This window comes from Phaenicophaeus curvirostris, chromosome 3, assembly GCF_032191515.1.
Source record: "Phaenicophaeus curvirostris isolate KB17595 chromosome 3, BPBGC_Pcur_1.0, whole genome shotgun sequence".
NCBI classification, from domain to species: domain Eukaryota; kingdom Metazoa; phylum Chordata; class Aves; order Cuculiformes; family Cuculidae; genus Phaenicophaeus; species Phaenicophaeus curvirostris.
This window is the reverse complement of record NC_091394.1, coordinates 11,874,115-11,894,998: the sequence shown is the minus strand read 5'-3', so window position 1 is coordinate 11,894,998 and position 20,884 is coordinate 11,874,115. Positions and strand designations below refer to the sequence as shown.

General features: G+C 38.6%; 1 protein-coding gene across 1 annotated transcript in view; it reads right to left on the bottom strand.

The window, feature by feature from the left end:
* The window catches only part of PTPN3 (protein tyrosine phosphatase non-receptor type 3), a 173,690-nt gene that overhangs the window by 26,162 nt on the left and 126,644 nt on the right, over positions 1-20,884 (bottom strand). Inside the window, exons 15-20 of the mRNA XM_069853382.1 lie at positions 14,778-14,801; positions 13,809-14,007; positions 12,850-12,927; positions 11,125-11,181; positions 2,756-2,912; positions 820-986 (exon numbers count right to left, since the gene is read on the bottom strand). Of these exons, the coding sequence (XP_069709483.1) occupies positions 820-986; positions 2,756-2,912; positions 11,125-11,181; positions 12,850-12,927; positions 13,809-14,007; positions 14,778-14,801 (682 nt within the window). The remainder of the gene's footprint in view (positions 1-819; positions 987-2,755; positions 2,913-11,124; positions 11,182-12,849; positions 12,928-13,808; positions 14,008-14,777; positions 14,802-20,884) is intronic.

Sequence of the window (20,884 nt, the reverse complement as noted above, 5' to 3'; positions counted from 1 at the left end):
CTGTACTCCCTCACCATCAGAGAATTAGCTAAATTATCTTTTGGAATTTCTTACACTAACACCGGAGGAACTAAATAAACAAACTACAGAAGCATTTTACTATTCAGTTTTCTATAACATTCCTTGCTAACACATTGCAGAACATGACAAACATTAGTTCATTAACCTACACAGCAGTTCTTCAAAGTCTCATCCTATACACAGGAGAATCTCACCTACAATGTAATCTCCCCAAGAAGAAACTGTCAGTAGTTTAGGTCGCCAGGGAGAAACACCACAGATCTGGATATTACAAGCCTCCTGCAAATGGAATTAACATTCCAATGCTTTTATATCAACTTCTAAGACAAGAAGATGAAGAATGGCCAAGTTGCTCCTGTTATTCCATGAAAGAGGGCAACATATGAGAATTTGAAACCCTAACTTAAGGTATAAAAGATGTTTTAGAAATGTGACTGAGTGGCATGGAAAAAGAAACAGAGTATAAGACCAACCACTGTCAATCCCCTGCTATTCTACTCAATGAAATAATTGGGAAAAAATACTAATTTAGTAGCCTTTGGGTACTTCAGCTAGAAACATGTTAATTAAACCACATTCTTCTCAGCAGATGATGTTTTATGCAAGACTGGTAACTCATTCTTCCCTATCTTAAATAGAGAAAGGCGAAACTGATAGGCAAGTCACATTCTTGCTCTCTTGAGATAACACTGAATGGGAGCAATGAGATTTCCAATTATTTAATTAAGTCATTACATTACTTGCTGGTTACAGCTGTTAGTCTATATTAATGGCATATGAGAATTGAATATTACCTACCTCAAACTGAATAAGTACAGTCCCACTTTCCAGTCCTCTCCTTAGCTGCTCCATAGACTCCTCCAGTGTATCACCAGCATATTCAGAACAGATAGGAAGAAGAGATTCTGGGAGATTGTGGGAATCAGCTTCATCTTCTGATTTAGGCTCCACAAACTGTTTAACTACTGAAAGATGTATTGGAAATTGAAATCCATTACACACAGCATTAATGTGTTTGCAACACATATTAAAATTTACCAGCTTGCAAGAACAACAAATTTTGCAGGCAAGGCCTCAGAAAAGCAAACAGCAATACATTTATCTGCATTTCTTAATGTACTATATTACTGCAGAAACTACTGGGAGTGAAAGGTCCTTATACCTTTCATAAAGTGAAACTCCTTAATGTGCCCATCTATGAAGGCAAATCTTGACTTCCAAGCACAATGGGTTTTTTGTTGCAACCTCATCTTACAGAATGAACCCCTGAATTGGCTAATGAATCACATCATCCACCACAGTAAAACATAAATGAGTTTTACCTAGAAAAAGCTTAGAGCATAATTAATGGAATATCTCTATAAGAAGCTTATATAAGTTCAGGCCCCCAACAGAAACACACTTGCATTGTACTCCCTTGCCATTAGAGAATTATCTGCAACTGAATTATTTTTCTTGCAATTTCTTATGTTAACATTGAAGGAACTAACTTAATAAACAACAAAAATTTACTAGTCAGTTCTCTATGACATTCCTCACTAAAATGTGAAAGACCATGACAAATACTAATGAACTAATCTACACAGCAGTTTTGTCTCTAAGAGAACTATTGTATCACCAAATGTGTCCAGCTGTGGTTATTCTCTGCAATGATCAGCATGGCTCATACCTGCCAAGCTTCAGAAAAGGGGGAGCTGTTCATACTTCTGCCTATACAAAAAAGTGGCACAGAGCCACAGGTTATCTTTAGCTAAGAGCAAGTTTGTCTTACCTGCAAGTAGGAAAGGGACTAGAAAAGTTAAGGTAAGGCTAAATACTGCATAGAGCCAGTGGAAAGACCTACAATACTAGGAAAAGGACTGTTTGAGAAAAACAAGATCAAGAACCCATCTGTCTTCCTAGAAACACAAGAAATTTTACACAAAGTAAATGCTAAAAAAGACGTATTTAAGCAGTTTTATTCCCTCTTGTTTCCCAGTGATGCATAATCCCTTCAGATTTTTAGGTCCTAATGTGATCAGGAACTTTGTATAAAGCCCTTCCATAACAGTGTGCATTAAGGCCTTATCACAGCTCTTAACAAAGGTAAGTAATAAACTAGAAGTGTCACGAAATCCAAAGGCTCTTGAGATCTACATGTGTTTAAATATGGAGCAAGCAAAACCAGTCTGGGCAGGTTCCCTATATTTTAAATATATAGCCTAAAGACCCTGCATATTTCAGAGATTGTCTCCTGTTTGCTGGCAGTAGTTTAGCAAGTAGCCACCACAGGTCACGCTCAGTATTGTCACGAAATGTCTATTGTAAGAATGGAAAGAAAGAAAAGAAATCAGGAAAAAAAAAATGGAAAGAAGTTGGACTTGTTTCATTGTATAATTGTACTGGAGAACAGCCCATGGATATTTGGTAATCTGCAACTGGGGATTTGTGAATTTATGCTACATTTACCAAAAAAACCCAACAACTTTTATAAGGGACTATTCATTCTCATAGATTTTTTTAGACTTAAAAAATAACAAGAAATTTAACTACATAGATTCTTTGTTGCAGAGATAAGAACCTACGCAGTTAAAACTATCTGTACTACTAATTTAAATGCAAAGATCTACTTTCTAGCACAGACCTATTCCCAGTGCGCTGAGAACACATTTATGTAAACGGAAGAGGATATACCACCAAATATAAGAGTAATAGTCTCAAAAATATTAGAAGTGAATAAAATTAACCCAGTTACCTTTCCTCCTGACCAAAAGTGCAAGCTCTCTCGTGTGAGATTCTCTGCTGGCTTTTATGAACATAACCACCTGGTCATGCGTGTGCTCTGAGATATCTCGGCCATTAATTAACACTATCTGATCACCTTCATTCAGTTTTGGAATGCATTTATCAGCCTGTTTCAAGACCAAAGAAACATGTTAATGTCATTGCATCCACTCATGTAATCAGGAACACATCAGGTTATTAAGTTCAACATGTAAGCAAAGTCTTCAGAGTTCTCCTGACAAGGTTTCATCTTCTGCATCAGAGGTTCTATCAAAAATTGCAGATCTAAAGCTGTTTTGTCTTTCTCAATGAAGATGAGAAACAGTTCGAATAGCGTATTAATAGCTATAAATAGAATTCCTATTTATCAAACAGCCATCATCACACTGCTTTTAAAGATCTAAATTTCAGACTCCCAAGCCTCAACAAACATCAGCTATTGCCATTTTCAAATGAATTTCTGGGAAAAGAGTTTTGAGCACATTAGATAACACATTTCAAGTTTTATGCAGTGAATACTTAAGTCCAAACATGATTTTGATGAATATAATTTAAGTAACATGACATTTCCCAGGCAAGTATTTTTTAAAATTTAAATAAATCCATACCCATTTCATATTTTTGTTATTTATCAGATTCTTGTTTGCTGGATATTAAATGGTATCTACAAATACAGAATATTCTTCCTCCCTTCATTCACTGAAAGTTTTAACAAGAAGATCCAGGTAAGTACCCAAACTATGATGATCAATTACTCTGCACTCGTGACAAATTCTTCTGTTACCTGTGCAGGAGAGAACACTAAAACAAGGCTTTCCCCATCTCAAATGAAAACTTACGTTACATCTTGTCTTGAATAGAGCAGTTTTTATTAACTGCTGAACTGTAGGGTTTGTTTGGCTTTTTTTCTGCCACAATTCTTAGTACACTTACCTCTAAGGAGCCTACGGGTAAGCTGAGGAGGGACTTTTTACAAAGGCATGTAGGGATAGGACTAGGGGAAATGGCTATAAACTGGAGAGGGGCAGATTTAGACTAGACGTAAGGAGGAATTTCTTCACCATAAGAGTGGTGAGACGCTGGAACAGGTTGGTGAGGGAAGTTGTGGCTGCTCCATCCCTGGAGGTGTTCAAGGCCAGGTTGGATGGGCCCTTGAGCAGCCTGATCCAGTGGGAGGCGTCCCAGCCCATCACAGGGGGGTTGGAACTACATGATCTTTAAGGTCCCTTCCAACTCAAACTGTTCTATGATTCTAAGTCCAGTGCAAAGCAATTCAAGCTATGGCCAGAATATGATGCTGACGCTAAGAAGACTATTAAGGGAACAGAGCATCTCTTGTATAAGAATAGGCTAAGAGAGTTAGGAGTATTTACCCTAGAGAAAAGAAGGCTTAGGGCAGGATCTTGTCAATGTATATAAATACTTGAAGGGAAGGGTGCAGAGAAGATGTAGCCATGCTCTCTTCAGTGGCGTCCTGTGACAGGACAAGAAGCAATGGGCACAAACTGAAACAGAGAAGGCTGCTTCTAAACATCAGGAAACACTTCTTTGTGGTGAGGGTTGCCCAGAGACATTGTGGAGCCTCCCACCTTGGAGTATTCAAAGGCCATCTGGATATGGTCCTGTGCAACTGGGTCTAGGTGACCCCTGAGCACAGCGGTTTGAACAAGATGACCTCTAGGTCCCTTCCAACCTTCTGTGATTCTGTAATATATGAATATGCAGGATTCTATAACGTTTGAATACCAAGTAGTGTAATAATTTTATTTTCATTGCTATCCTAATTTTTGTCTAGGAAGTACCCAGATACACAAGAGCGATATACTTAGATATACACTCCATTTCATGTATTATATGAATGAGACATAGACCTTTACTGTTATTCTCTAGTCATATAATCATAGACTTGCTTGGTAGGAGAAGACCTTTGAGATCATCAAGTCCAAACATACCTGTCCACTACCAAGCCATATCTACCCATCTTTAAAATACCTCCAGGGATGGTGACTCAACCACTTTCCTGGGCAGCCTGTTCCAGTGCCTGACAACCCTTTTGGTGAAGAAATTTTTACTAAGGTTTAATCTGAATCTCTCATGCTGCAACTTGAGGCCATCTCCTCCTTTCCTATTGCCTATCACTTGGGAGAAGAAACCAACACTGATCGCGCTACAGCCTCCTTTCAGGTAGCTGTAGGCAGTGACCAGGTTTCTCCTCAGCCTCTTTTTCTCCAGACTAAATAGCCCAAGTTCCCTCAGCCGTTCCTCATAAGACTTGTGCTCCAGCCCCTTCACCAGCTTCACTGCGCTCCTCTGGGCATGCTCCAGCACCTCAATGTCCTTCTTATAGTGAAGGGCTCAAAACTGAACACAGTGTTCGAGATGCATCTTCACCAATGCCGAGTACAGGGGCATAATCACTTCCCTGGTCCTGCTGGCCACACTGTTTCCGATACAAGCCAAGATGCCACTGGCTTTCTTGGCCACTGGAGCACACTGCTGGATCATGTCCAGTCGGCTGTCAACCAATACCCCCAGGTCCTCCCCGCCAGGCAGCTTTCCAGCTACTCTTCCCTGAGCCTGGAGCGCTGCATGGGGTTGCTGTGTCCCAAGTGCAGGACTCAGCCTTATCCTCATCCTTTGTCAGTAATGTTCCCTGTGTGTCCAGTAAAGGAGGGAGATTCTCCTTGGCCCTCCTTTTATTTCTAATATATTTGTAGAAAGATTTTTTACGATCTTTCACAGAACTGGCGAATTTGAGTTCTAGTCGGGCTTTAGCCCTTCTGACTTTCTCTCTACATGATCTCACTTCATCCCTGTAGTTCTCATGAGATGCCTGCCCCTTCTTCCAAAGCTCAGATACTTTCCTATATTTTTTTTTGAGACCCACACAGATTGCTCTACTCAGACAAGATGTTTTTTTTTCCCTGCTGGCTCATTTTTCAGCACAGGGAGATGGTCTGCTCTTGCGCCACCAGGATTTCTGTTTTGAAGAGCATGCAGCCCTCTTGGGCTCCTTTGCCCTTAAGGACTGCCTCCCACGGAACTTTATCAACCAGCCCTCTGAACAGTCCAAAGTCTGCCCTATGGAACTCCAAGGTGGTCGTTCTGCTGACCCCCCTCATACTTCTCCTAGAACTGAGAATTCTATCATCTTGTGATCGCTGTGCCCCAGGCATCCTCCAACTGTCACGTTTCACAAAGCCTCTGTGTTCACAAACAACTGGTCCAGCAGGGCACCTTCCCTAGTCTGTTCACTCATCAGTTGCCTCAGGAAGTCGTCTTCCATGCACTCCAGGAACCTCTTCAGACTGCTTCCTTTCTGCTGTACTATACTTCCAGTAGACATCTGGTGAGTTAAATATCCCACAAGAACAAGGGCTAGCAATGGTGACACTTCTCCCAGTTGCTTGTAGAATAACTCATCAGCTGCCTCATCCTTGCTGGGTGGTCTATAGCAAACTCCTACCACTCTATCTGCCTTAATGGGAGCTCCACTGGTTTTTACTCACAGACACTCAACCCTATCATCACCATCACTGAGGTCAAGGCTATCAAAAGAGTTTCTAACATAGTGGGCTGCCTCACTGCCTCTCCTTCCTTGCCTGTCCTGCTTGAAGAGTTTACAGCCAACCATGGCAGCACTCCAGTTACGTGAGTCATCTCACCACATTTCTGTAAGGGCACTTATGTGACAGTTTTCTTGCCATATAACAACTTCTACTTCACCCTTTTTGTTGCCCAGGCTGTGTGCATAGGTGTAGATGCACTTCAGTTGGGCTACTGATCCCGCCACTCTCCTGAGGGGAACAGTCATTCCTAAGTGACTACTCACTGTAGCTTCTAACTCATCAATAACCTCTACATCTTTGCTGCCACTTCTATCCCCTGCTATTTCCTATCCCCCACTTCCTCTGAGGTAGTAGACCAAAGGTCCTCGCTAGCACACCACATTCCCAGGCTTTTATCAATCAAGCCTGGTTTTGTCCCTCTCCCCCTTGATATCTAGTTTAAATTCTATTGATGAGCCCTGCTAACTTCTTGGTAAGCATTCTTTAGCCCCTTGGAGACAAGTGTAACCCATCCTTTGTCAGCAAGCCTGCTGTTGTGTAGGCCAACCCATGGTCAAAAAATCCAAAGTTTTGCTCCTCACACCAGGTTCGGAGCCAGTTATTTATTTCCTGGCTCTTCCTACTCCTACCCTCATCATTCCCTGTAATAGGAATGACAGAGGAGAACACTACCTGTGCATCTGATCCCTTCACCATTGCCTCAAGGCCCTGAAGAAACCCCAGGTTTCTTGCTGGGTTTTCAGTACTGTGTACTTGGAAAAACAATAGTGGATGATAATCATGAGCCTGTCCAGAGTTTTCTTCCCACATCTCTAACCAAGGCCCCACATAGGCGACAGCCTTCCCTATGTAACAGGTAGCAGTTCATTCACAGTATTTCCCTGTATTTCCTTAATGCCAGTGCTGGTTCCCTGACCTTTATTCATCCACTGTTATTAGCCCTACCAAAAAATAACATTTAACCCCCCAAATCTGAACAAGCTGTTCTAATTCAAAATGGTGTTGTGGCTTGGCAGTGTTAGGTTATTGATTGGACTCAATGATCTTAAGGGTTTTTTCCAACCTAAATAATTCTATTATTCTATAATTAGACCTGGTTATGCCTTGCATTGATATCTCCTAAAGTAAGTTTGTCAGTGATGTACTATATTACCAAGTAAAAATTAGGAAGAGAGGGAAAGGAGAAGTGATAATGAAAGAGCCAAGAAGAAGAAAAATGCAGAATAAAAAACAAACAAACAAAAAAAACCCCAATAGAGGCAAGGATACGAAGCAGAAAATAAATTGGGAGCCACTACTGTCAGAAAATAAACTGAAAGGAAAGAAAACTTAAAACATGCATGAGTGCCACAAAACAAATAAAGAAGAAAAAGAGGAAAGAAAAGAAAGATGTACACATGAGGAAAAAAACCCAGCAGAAAAGTTGCTTAAAAATTTTTTAAAAAAGGAGTAGTTCCTTTCAACTTTTCCCAAAGAAATAAGAAAAGAAGACAATGCAGGATAGAGAAGATTGACAATGATTTCTAAATACAGACAAATGTAAAAAGAAAAAGAATGGGAATTAGAAACGGCCGTAGTGTTCAACAGCGACTTAACTGGGGGTGTTTAGCCTGGAGAAGAGGAGGCTGAGGGGAGACCTCATTGCTCTCTACAACTACCTGAAAGGAGGTTGTAGAGAGGAGGGTGCTGGCCTCTTCTCCCAAGTGACAGGGGACAGGACAAGAGGGAATGGCCTCAAGCTCCGCCAGGGGAGGTTTAGGCTGGACATCAGGAAAAAATTTTTCACCGAAAGGGTCACTGGGCACTGGAACAGGCTGCCCAGGGAGGGGGTTGAGTCACCTTCCCTGGAGGTGTTTAAGGCACGGGTGGACGAGGTGCTAAGGGCCATGGTTTAGTGTTTGATAGGAATGGTTGGACTCGATGATCCAGTGGGTCTCTTCCAACCTGCTGATTCTATGATTCTATGAACTAGCTATTCACAGGTCCCCCAAAACTCTCTTGCCATATTGGTTTACAAAGTTTACAAAGGCAAAACTGAAGAATGATTGATTTAATCACTCTGAAATACTGTTGTTTAAGACATAAATACTCTGTAATATAACAGCTTGGAAAGATAAATGATATAAAGACCATATCGGGTCATTCTAGGAGCACCAAGATGTCAACAAGAATGTGAAGGGAATGGTTTCTGGTCTCCTATGCCTGTCTGTAATTTAGATTTCTTGGCTGGTTGCTGGTTATTATTCTTTGCTACAGAAGGAAATTAATATCTTCGCTCAAAGAAACTTTGTTAATCATGTCACGTGTTAATGCCTCAGCTCACTTACTTAAATCATCTCTCTATTTAAAATATATCTTGAAGAAGAATTAATTCCTTCTGCGTAAGCTTAATTTGTAGATTTTTCAGATACTGAGCTTTTCATGACAATTAATTATGTCAAAGGCTTCCTGCCTTATTGACACATGCAATGTTTCATTTTAGGCTAATCACCTAGTTATTGCTCCAAGAAGCATGCATACTATTTTTCAGTAAGAAGCTCTATTAAATAAAACCATAATGACTTCTTAGCAATCTTGGGACATTAACACAATTTGTGGGAAGAATCAATGTAGGGCTTCAGATAAAAAAACCCAAAACAAACAAACCAGATAAACAGTTGCTGTTTTAGACTTCATGTTCTCCCACAACAGTTTTGGCTACTCTGTCCTACAATCCTCCTGGCATACTAGATTGCTGGTGCATTAAAGAGGGATTTTTAAAAGAATTTTAGGATGTGAAAGGGACATTACTGCCTTATTTTGGTCAGTAGATTTGCTTCACTTTCTCAACAAAGAAATACAGATCTTTTTGTTGGAAAGTGGCAAAAAGTGACCTACAAACCCGAGAAGTAACCTTAGCAAATAATATTACCATACAGCATCCCCGAGGACAACTTATAGGGTGATGAGCCAATCCAGAGCAAGTTAAAACAGTAGTATATACAATGAAGGAAAGGCACTGAGCTAAAATAATGTAGAAGTGCATTCCTTAGACTGCTTAACTTGAACTTTCAAATACCAGCTACATTTCATTAAACAGCTGAGAGGAGGTGAAACTTAGTTTATAGAATACAACATAATAAATGTTATTACTGCTATGCTTTAAAAATAAGTGTATCTTTTTCCTGTTGCTGAAACATGATATGACTTCTACAAAACAGTTGAGTATATGGTATGCAATAACTGTTTTCAATTTATTTCCTGAATCTCAATAGCTTGCTTGCTTGGTTGGTGGCTTACTACGCTAGAAAGCTAAGTGGTCACTTGAACCTATGACTATGCAACTTACTGGAGACGTTTAAATGAAGTTCATTCCCTTTCCAATACAAAATAGAAAACCAAAACCCCAGATCAATGCTTTCCAGAAGACAATCTGAATCTGCAAAGGAAATCACTGCCTCTGGAGAAGCATCTTTCATTCTCTGATTGTGGAATGAGACTGTCTGCTCTACATTAACTTCAGTATGTCAAATTATCCTTAAGAAGTTTGTTAAGCTGACCATGAAACACTTCAAGGATTGTTTTATTTTCACCTTGTAGATTTAAGTTATAATGATAATTTCCCATCAGTCTTTTATTTAAATAATTATTGTAGTGCTATGCACTGGTCAATCAAGCCATAAGTCACTAATGTGACAAAAACCTTTTCAAACAACCTGGTTTAGCCTTATTTACATCATGACATTTAGATATCAGCCTTGTGACTGCTTATAAAATTTCAAAAGTGTCTACAAGATGAAGAGTACATTGGATTTTTAGGATTAAGTCATCAGTATTTCCTATCAAGTTTGCACTGAAATTATTTTAAGATACTTGGGAAATACCCTTTGAAAGAAGGAAAGTTAATGAAGCTTGAGACAGCATACATCCTCACAAATTTATGTACTAATTGTTTAGAAAAACTTACCAAGATTTTATATTCTACTATTGTTTCACAATTCAACAGAAAAATTCAGTGGTGGAACTGATTCTGATGAACATTCCACTTAATCCATATATATTTCCATAAGCAAAAAAACATGGCAAATAAGAACACAGCAAATATATTCTGCATCCCCTTTGCCCTGCCACTTTCCCATCCAATAAGTATTTTTAGCGCAAAGGATTTCCTCAGCCTGTTGTGGTTTGCCTATTCAGTAACTGTCAGCAGGTTTTTCTCCCAAGTATTTTTCCTTTCTTGACCACCCATAAAATCATTAAAACCACAGCATCCTTCATCTAGGAGTTCCACAGGTCTACTATCTTATGCATGAAGAACTACTCCACTACACATCAAGAACTTGACTTTCACTGACTTTGGTAGCCCAGAGTTCACCTACTGCAATTCCCTGCTCACAGTGCTCTTAATCTTACAGATGCCTACTATATCTTCTTTAAATTAGTTCTTTTTCTAGACTGCAGAGACCCAGACTACTCACTTCTTTAATGAACACTGTTCTGCTTCTTCAGTCATCGCTCTTGCCCCTCATGAAACATTTTCCAGTTCAAGACGTGCTTTTTGAGATGACGGGTGTAACAAACATGCTTTCTACTGGTATCTTGTTGGCTAACACTTCCAGATCCTTTCATCTGTGGTTTAAGAAACCACTGGTCAAATCAATTTCCAAAGAGAATGGCTCAGCTGCTATCTCATACTGGTCATGGGCTTCCAAATTCCTATGTGTATGGACCCTCTGTATGTGGTGGGGGGAGTAATACAGGAAGGGATTAAAAGTCTTAAGAATTTACTTACAGGTGATCCTGGAGTTATTCTTGATACCACTAATGGCATTTTTTGATCTACACCACCCTAGAGGAATGTCAAGTAAATAACAGTCAAAAATATATCGTTATAATGAACGTAAGCAGCATTTAAAACATGTAATCATTTACTTTATATACGAGAAATTATATTTATACATAAGAAGCTCAACATGAGCCGACAATTTGTGCTTGCAATCCAGAAGGCTAGCCTGGGCTGAATCAAAAGAAGCATGGCCAGCAGGTCATGGGAGGTGATTCTGCCCCTCTATTCCTCTCGTGAGACCTGATCTGGAGTACTGTGTCCAGTTCTGGAATTCTCAACATAAGCAGGATATAGAACTGTTGGAATAGGTCCAGAGGAGGGCTACAAAGACGATCACAGGAAAGGAGCACCTCTGCTATGAAGACAGGCTGAGAGTTGAGGTTGTTCAGCCTGGAGAAGATTCTGTAGAGACCTTATAGAGGCCTTCCAGTACCTGAAAGGGGCCTAAAGGAAAGCTAGGGAGAGACATTTCCCAAGGGTACATAGTGATAAGATGAAAAAGAATGGCTTTAAGTTGGAAGGGGGAAGATTTAGATTAGACATTGGGAAGAAAGTCTTCACAATGAGGGTGGTGAGGCACGGGCACAGGCTGCCCAGGTAAGTTGTGGATGCCCCATTCCTGGAAGTGCTCAAGGCCAGGCTGGATGGGAAATTGAGCAGCCTGATCTGGTGGGAGGTGTCCCCGCTTGTGGCATGGCGGTTGGAACTGGATGATCTTTAAGATTCTTTCCAACACAGACCATTCTATGATGCTACACTTTTTATTTTTACATAAACTTTATGCTCTGTCATTATAGCTAGGGCTGGTAAGAAAGAATTTTCAACAGTAAGTGGGGAGGGTGAGGATGTAGTGTCTAAATCTACCAATTTCCAGTAAATTAGACCCACTGTCTTTGCTTGGCCATGTATTTTAGTAGGCAATAAACAGATCAGATGCAGAATTTATTCTAACCCTACCCTTCAATAAGCCTAAGTCAACATGTGAACTTGCAAGGTGAACAGCGTCCTTCAATGTTGCAATGAACTTGGCAAGGGATCAGGTAGGATCACAGTTCCAGACAGCCACACACCCTTATTCTCTTTACATGACGTTCTGTTACTGCCTCACCAATAAATGGTCAATGTGAAAAGATCAAATTTTACCTCATTTTGTTATTATGGCTACTTCACACTACTCTTATCTGCTTAAATGGAATTTCAATGAAGGAATCTAAAAAATTTACAAAAGTAAATTATCAATAGAAATTTCCATTTTCTTCATAAATTAATTTTCACCTTTCCAATAAGGCTTTTAATTAATTTATTTAATTGGATAGCAAAAACTATTTAACTTATATCCTTATAACTACAATACTGAGGTCCAGTTTTCCAAAAGTTGATGCCTTAATTAGGCTTCCAAGTTCATATTTAAGCTGGTAAATTGCCAGCCTGCTTTGGAAACATGCCACGCCCATGCCTAGGCATGCAACTAAAACCACAGAAGTAGTAGAGATTTATTTCTGAAAATTTTGCTTTAGCAGGATGTCACTTCTAAAAACTCTCAGTCAGTAAGAAATACCTGTAGAACATACTTTCTCCAAAGCATTGCAACAAAATTGAAAGATAATCATAAAGTCAAAGCATAGTATATCTATAAAATATTTACAAACAACTAAAAGGTTGCTGTTTTACCTTTAGATTAAAGCCAAACTTCCCATCTTCATCTGGTATGATACGCACCAAAAGTAAATCGCCCTCAATTAGGTCATTCTAGAATATACATAAAAAACCCACAAAACTTATCTAAGTTTTGAAAGAAAATAACAGCAAATTAGGAAATAATGCATCCAAATTTAGATATGCTAAACAAGAATACTCTATGTAAGTCCACATTTAAAACAGAAAGAAGCTAAAGTTAGAGAATATGATTGTGATTGTAACCTTTTAAATTGTAAAAAGAGCAAATACATAACAGCTAACACATTCTCCCTAATTTCAATGCGTTGCCATTACTAAAGGTAACTTAAAATGAAAAAACATTGGGTGCAACATATTTGAATGGATTCTACTCTAAGGACTATGAAGTGACTATTTTTTCCCCATAAGCCAGAAGGATTAAAAATTGGCACTGGCTACTAGACAGGCAGGTTAGGAAGGTGTTCAGCACTGCTCTGGAACAGGCTGAAGAATGGGGAGGAACGATCTGCTCCAATACTGCTAGCAGGAAGGAGCTGCTCTCTAGTCAGCACAGAATTCTAAGGACAGTGTTTAGCCATCCTGAAAAAGAGATGTCTGGGATAAAGCAGAGATGTGCTTTCTGTCAAGACATATAGCAACTTTAGTCATCTGATCTTTCCCCTTGGAGGAAATAAGAATTAACCATGTAAGGACTCCCATTCCACCAGGAGCTTCCCCTGCAGACACTTCTGGAAGCCTGGACACTATGGAAAACAATGCAGTTGCCAAGCTTGCCTATCATATAGTGTGCACAGCCATCAATAAACTTGAATAGTGAGACATGATTTATTCTTATTACTGCATAAAATGTGCTCATCCTGAAATAAACCCACAACTTTTGTGCATTCTTTATCTACAGTTCAAAGTTACATCCAGTACTAGTTTTGACTTAAAGAAGGCAACTGAATTCATACCTTATCACAGTAGTACTGACTGGAATCTTCCGTTGAGCCACTTTTTGTAATGTTGTCATATGTTTCCAAGAACTGTTTATCCACCCCTTCCAAGGGGTAAGAACCAGAAATGTTGCCAACTCCATTGGGAGACTGAGCCAAGGCTTTAGGTGAGACGTGGGTCAGAGAACTCCGTGTTGGACTGTTTCCCAATACGTTCCTTCATTTAGTAAGGAAACATAAATATTAAAAGGTATTGTTATATAGATACTTAAATTAATTAGTAAAACACACAAATGTACTGCCCAATCAGAAGAGCAAGGCAACTTTAGATTTAATATCGCTTCTTGAGGTGCAGGTTAACAGGACTGGAGTATGATCTAAAACTATCATGTGATCAGCAGACATCCAGAAGTATGGACAAAACAAAACCAGAATAACAAAAACATTTTAAGCAAAATATGGATGATAGCAGTGAAAGGCACTGTTGTAGCGGTACAGGAAATCACAGTAACGTGAAGAGAGCTGAACCCCAGGGGAAAGGCACTTCAGCTGCCAATTCTACCCATGAAAAAACTTTTGCCATGATTACTCTCATTCATGCAAAACATTTCTTTGTCATTCTTCCCTCTTATGAGTGCTACCTACACCTCATCCCTCTGGGGAAAGGTGCTTTGCAGAAGAGTCATGGTAAATTGTCAGAGAAATAGGCAATAAAGTGACAATTATTGGTTTAATCACAGTCAATATATTATGTCACTGAGGTAGTTATAACCATGCAGGGGATTAAACTGGGGTGCAAACCTGGCATAGTGATTCAGAAACTTTAAAACTCAAGGATAACAACAGTCAGTAATTAAATACTTCAAATCTTCGAATTGGCCAAGTCATCTGGTGGTGCTCCAGGATCTTTCAAATGCTTATTAAGCTAGACGCCCTCTTATATCATAAAGCTAGAGATTCTACAGTAAAAGTTTAAAGAAAACTCACTTTGGTGATTCTTGCTCAGAAGACCTGTTTAAAAAAAAAAAAAAAGCAGTAAACGAATAGAAGTTAAACCTTCAGGAGAACAAGAACTAAACTCTAATTAAAATAAAAAGCCTGCACAAATGCCAAAAGATGTGCTTATCATAAACTAAAGAATATTTAATACTATGCTGAAAGCCTGAATCAGACAACTGTGGAATTTATGAAACACTCAACAAAACCCCAGGGCAGCTCTAACCACTCATTTCCATTTTTGGAACAAGCTCAACTACAGACAACACACATCTGCTACTGCAACTTAATCTGTGTACAAGTTTACAAAGGCAACTATTTAGCAAGGCACAGTACATCATTTAAGAAAGTTTTACATGCGTATCACAATGAGTACAGACATCACTGGCTCTATTTCCTAAGAAGTCAAACGTGACAAAATCTTTACATCTGGGTAAAAAGAAATAAGCACAGGCAGCTTCAGAAGCATCAAATTTCTTACACTTTTGAAGGCAGAACAGACGCTGACAGAGAACTTTAAGATAAAGCACAACTAAAGCAGAAGTGGTTATATACATGAAGACAATTTAGTATGGAAAAGAAATCAAAATTTGCAGTACATAGCATTTTCCAAGGCATTCAATTAGCTTTATCAGAAATCACCTGAAACAGTGAGCTAAACTATATGACACCAATTCCAACAACAGCTGTGACACTAAGGCTAATTTTAAAGTATAAGTTAACTAAAAGTTGCTTGCAGAGCAAAGTAAGCTTAAGGCAGGTGGGATAGTTTTACAAATGTAATTAAGCAGTGACCAAAACAACTGAAGTGATGCAAGTCCATTTTGGAAAAATAAAAACATGAAGTAGTTTGGTTCAAATGTAGAGTTGTTGAACTGTCAAGTTATAAGAGGCAACTCACAGTATACAGTTAATTTTTAATTACTGTTCTCTAAAACCACCTCAATGCTAAGAATTATGTACTATATTTCATCAAAACTACAGTAAAAGTAGCAGCAGTATCAGTCTGCTTAAGTTTCCTTATTCATATCCCAGAATCTAAAGAAATTTATCCTTGAGAGGCAGAGATGGTGAAGCTTGATTTCCCAAGAATTTTGGAGGTTTGGGTTGTACGTGCTTTCACTTTTTTGTAAAGCACTAAACTTTTTCCGTTTTTACTATAGTAATTAGTCGGGGGACAGGTAATATATAGTATAGTATAATATAATATAGTAATCCTGTCGGGGGACAGGACAAGAGGGAATGGCCTCAAGCTCCACCAGGGGAGATTTAGGCTGGACATTAGGAAAAAATTCTTCACAGAAAGGGTCATTGGGCACTGGAACAGGCTGCCCAGGGAGGTGGTTGAGTCACCTTCCCTGGAGGTGTTTAAGGCACGGGTGGACGAGGTGCTAAGGGGCATGGTTTAGTGTTTGATAGGAATGGTTGGACTCCATGATCTGGTGGGTCTCTTCTCTCTTCCAACCTGGTCATTCTATGATTCTATGATTCTAATGCCCTCCTCTGATTCCACTGATATCCACCCCCAATCTCCCGCAAATAGCTCTGGTTCTCATTATTTGCCATACCCATAATGTTTTTACCCCCTAAATGCCAGCAGTGCACAGCAGATCCTTTGGGAACGTGCACTCACTTACTGCCTGACCAGCCCACACCTAAATGGAATAGAGAACCACTGAACTCATCCTGTAATTGCTCAGCAAGAGGAGAATGTCGGTTTAAGGGTTTTTTCTGCCAAGCCACCAGCTTTCACTGATCTTGTAGAAAACTTCATTTTTTAAAAAACTTGACCCTTACATCAGATTTGACTGCAATCATCCAAACGTTTTCAAGTGAAAACAGAGAGAGACAGGCAATATAGTGACATAAACCTTATTTCCTTAGGAAGTCATGCTAAAAATACACAGTGAGTTTATTTTCGTTTAAGCTATTTGATTTCCTTGTGAAGCAAAGAACAATGAAACTCTACATCTTTTCTATGAATTCCCACAGATGAACTACAGCCCCGTTATCAAATACCGTACAGAATTCAAGTTGCCATAAGGTAGCCCTTTCAAAAGCCTTCACCAAAAATTTACACACATTGCATCTATTTCTATCACAATTCTATGTCCATATTTTAATATATGAATCTCCTTTCTTTCCTCCCCAAACAGTGAGGTACTCTGAGACAGAAAAACACCAACTTGAGCTTCCATTCATATACTGTGTATAAACATAAAGCAATTTTTTCATCATCTTGGTAATACATTTGAAGACATAAATGTGGGATAAAAATTCTCAGTAATACTTGCTAAAGGTTTATCTATAGAATTATTGCACTGTAATTCAAACCTACCAGCTCGGGAAGAGTTACTGTAGCATTCTGTAACCTTTTCAAGTAGAAAAAGGCAACCAAAAATTTGACCCAGAAAGTGACCAAATTCAAGGCTTAAAAGAATTTATCAGGGACAATGCAGCTGTGTCTTCCTAAAGCCCTCAGTAACTCAGCATGCTAGAGCTGCAGAATTTTGCTCTGCTACTCAGTTAAACAGTATTTCTAGTATATAATAATTCTAGCATTATAATTATTCACCAATATGATAAAGTATCTTACACATGAATAACTAGATGATCTTTCCTTGCTATGTGTTATTCCACACTTTACTAACCTATCTTCCACGTTCCACAACAAAGTATGACATTTTAAATCAATAAAAGTCACCACTCACCAGACCAGCCACTCAACTTTTTCATCAAGAAAGAGAGCCCTTCCTTGCAAGGAGATTAAGCTTTCCATTGGTGCAGCTAACATGCAAACACTTCAAAACTGGAGGCAATTTCTCTTCCTTACTCCACAATACATCTAAAATGATGTCATTGCAATCTTCCACGCACTATGGTTTGTTCTGTTGGTGATGATCCTTATAAGAAAACTCTTTGCCCTGAGAAGTCTAACTCTCCTCTTCTATCAGAACAGAAAGGAAAGGTCTTAAGGAAAGACCCCTCCTCCTCACTTTGGTGTGACCTACCAGGGAATTCTGCTATTCTGAGAACTAAGGATGATAGTCTACAGTGGAGTAAAACCCCAGGAGAAAAGGGTCAACTGAAACAATAGCACTGTATCAAAACTCCCTCTTTACAAACAACTGAAGGAAACATCTGTAGGTTTTGCCCTTGTCCTGTTCTTGAAGGTCTTAAAGCTTCTTTTATTGTAACACCTGCAGGGCTGGGGAGACCAAGTGTGCCAGCACTTCCATTATCACCTCTTTTCTGAGAGCTCACCATTAAAACTCGGATTAATATTTATAAGCCTAATAAGTGAAAGGTATTTGCAGCAGCATCTTTTTGCTGCCCTTTAGAAAAACTTACATACAGAATATTCAGCATTTCTATGAACAGAATGACTGTGTAAGGAGGCCATGTAGATCCTTTGCACAGCATAATTAAAAAGTACCATTACAGAAAAACCTGAGGACTTCATGGTATACACAAGATTTTCTGAGATTTTCAATAAATTCTAAACATTCCCATCTGTAAGCTACTGCCATCACTCATGAAAGGATATTTTTAGTTACTCTGCATTGTGTCTATTGACCATATTCCAGTTTACTGGCTTTCCACAAGTTTCATGTATTCTGATATTCCGCCATCTCTCGGCTTGCTGCAAAATTTGCCTTACCACAGATCTGCAATTCAACTTTTTTACTTTCTTCTTGGATGTAAAATGATTGGCTTTTTAACAGGCAAGGAAAGCAGAGTACATTTTAATAAGGTTCTCTATTTTAAGAGAAAGGCTTACATGCAAGCAAAATATATACTTGTACTATATTTATGTATATTTGAGTAGAAGAGCACAGTGAAACTCATAAAAGTCTATTAGCAGTAGTCTTAGACATCTAATTTGAAAAGTTCAAGATCTACTGTCTAGTATTATAAGAGCATCTTCCTTGAGAAAGGCCAAAGTACACAAAAAAGGACTCGTTGAAATGCAGCAGGTTTTGTAAGAACAAAGAATCGATCGTGTCTGTGTACAATTAAAACCTAAGAACAAATAACTTATTTAAAATGCTTTTTAATATTATTTGCAGTTTTCTACCGAGGAATTAGTTACTAGGGCTTGGCTGGATATGTCTGAAAGATACTTTCATCAACAGTAACACTTTAAAAATTTTGCCCACAAAAGTTACTATATTTTAGTTAAAATAATGATGTGTTCCCATAGTACTTGAATCAAAGCTCACTCTGCAGCTACAGTTTATTGTCTCTCAAGCTGAAAGAATTGAACAAATGCAGCATACGTTCAGGAAATCTATTTTCAGTGCAATACCTTCACCAGATGATGTATCACACTTATACAAGGAGCGTATAAGCACTTCCAGAAATTCATAGCACAGTGCAAGTCAATTTCCTTTTTGTATACTAGTTCATCATGTGATTTCCTTCCCCTCCAACTCTGGAACAGTGCACATTATGTCATCTATATCACTAGTAAAAGATAGTTTTAGAATATAAGTTAAGGAGGTTTATAACTTTGCAAGCACATTTAATTTTAAGACTAAAGCTTATTCAGCAATGTATTGCATTTATAACACGTAGCATTGTAGACTCAAAGTAGTTTGGGTTGGAAAGTATCTTGAGATATCACTTAAACTCTCAAAGAACAGTGAACACTGAAGTTAGACGGGGGTGTTTAGGTCCTCATCACATTGTGTATGAGGTCCTCCAAGGATGGAAACACCTCCACCTTTCTGTCAATCTATACAAAGTTTTAACTAATCTCAATGTGATTTTTTTTTCCCCTTGTGTCTTTCAAGCATTTCCCTTGCTGTAACTTGTGTCCATTGCCTCACATGTTTTTCCTGTGCACCTCCAAGAAGAGTTGGCTCCATATTCTTGATAACCTTTCCTTTGGCAAGAAAATTCAATGTATGACTCAAAGTACAAGTTCTATAATGCCTCATCTGTCTGCAAGTTTTTCTTACTGATTGATAGTATACCTTATGACTTAGAAATGTGTTTTAAAATAATCTTCCTAGTTAAACAGATATTTTAACAGCTAATCTTTTCTGTTAAACCACTGAGTCTACTCTAAATACTGCCAAAACACTGGTTCATACATAATCTGTTTTTCCAAACCAGACAGACATCTTTGGTTTATTTAATTACAGACTGAACAAGAGAAACAGAATACATTTCAAGTAGCAAGACTCTCCATGCAGCTTTATCAGGTTACTTTTCCAAGCCAATAATCCAGTTATTTTTTCCCTTAAGATAGCACCTTATAAACATAGTTAAATTCATATATTCTTACTAACAAGTACCTTCCTTGCTCAGAAAAGTGTTCAAAAATGTGAAAAAGGTATTAAGAAGGCAAGTAAGAGCTATATTAACACTTTAAACTGTTCCATCTATAGCATAAAAAAACATTTTAAAAAGCACAAGCCATTAAACCGGAATATGTAAGGTCAAAAATAAGCTAATCTCCTCATATAAAGGAGAAATTCATGAGCATAATTAACAGGAATAAGATCATCCTGAACTGCAAGGAAACCTGCTTGTTCCAGTAAGTCTTTGCATCTAACAGCTTCATGTCCAAATCAAAGTGGCTTACTTTAATGAGACAACATTTAGTTAGGGGGCAAGTGTGGGTGCTGGTAACAACACATGATCTTCCCACAAACTTGGATTAAAGCCTTAAATCCACAGACAGTGAAGAGTAGATACTCTTCTCTTTTCACAGTCACCAGCACCAAGCTGGGTTCTGAGAGGTTAAGACCATTAAGCAACACGGTAGTTTTCAGTTTTCATTTCTTGTCATTCATTGACTTTACTTCTGATTGCATTATGAAGTGTGAACTTCACCAGAAGATGCTTGAGAAAAAGGAAAGGAATATATAGGGAAAATTAAAGGTTGAAGGTCCTTAAATACTACTTGGTTCCATGTCTTTGATGTTTTCATGGCACACCTTGGACTCCGGTATTTTAAGTTCACCAAGTGTTTACAATGTGTATTATCAAGATAATTAAGTCTACAGATTTTTAATTTACAGCAAATACTTGAACATAAGGAAACAAGCAAACTCTTTTCAGTTGTTTAAATTTTAACTTATTTACTT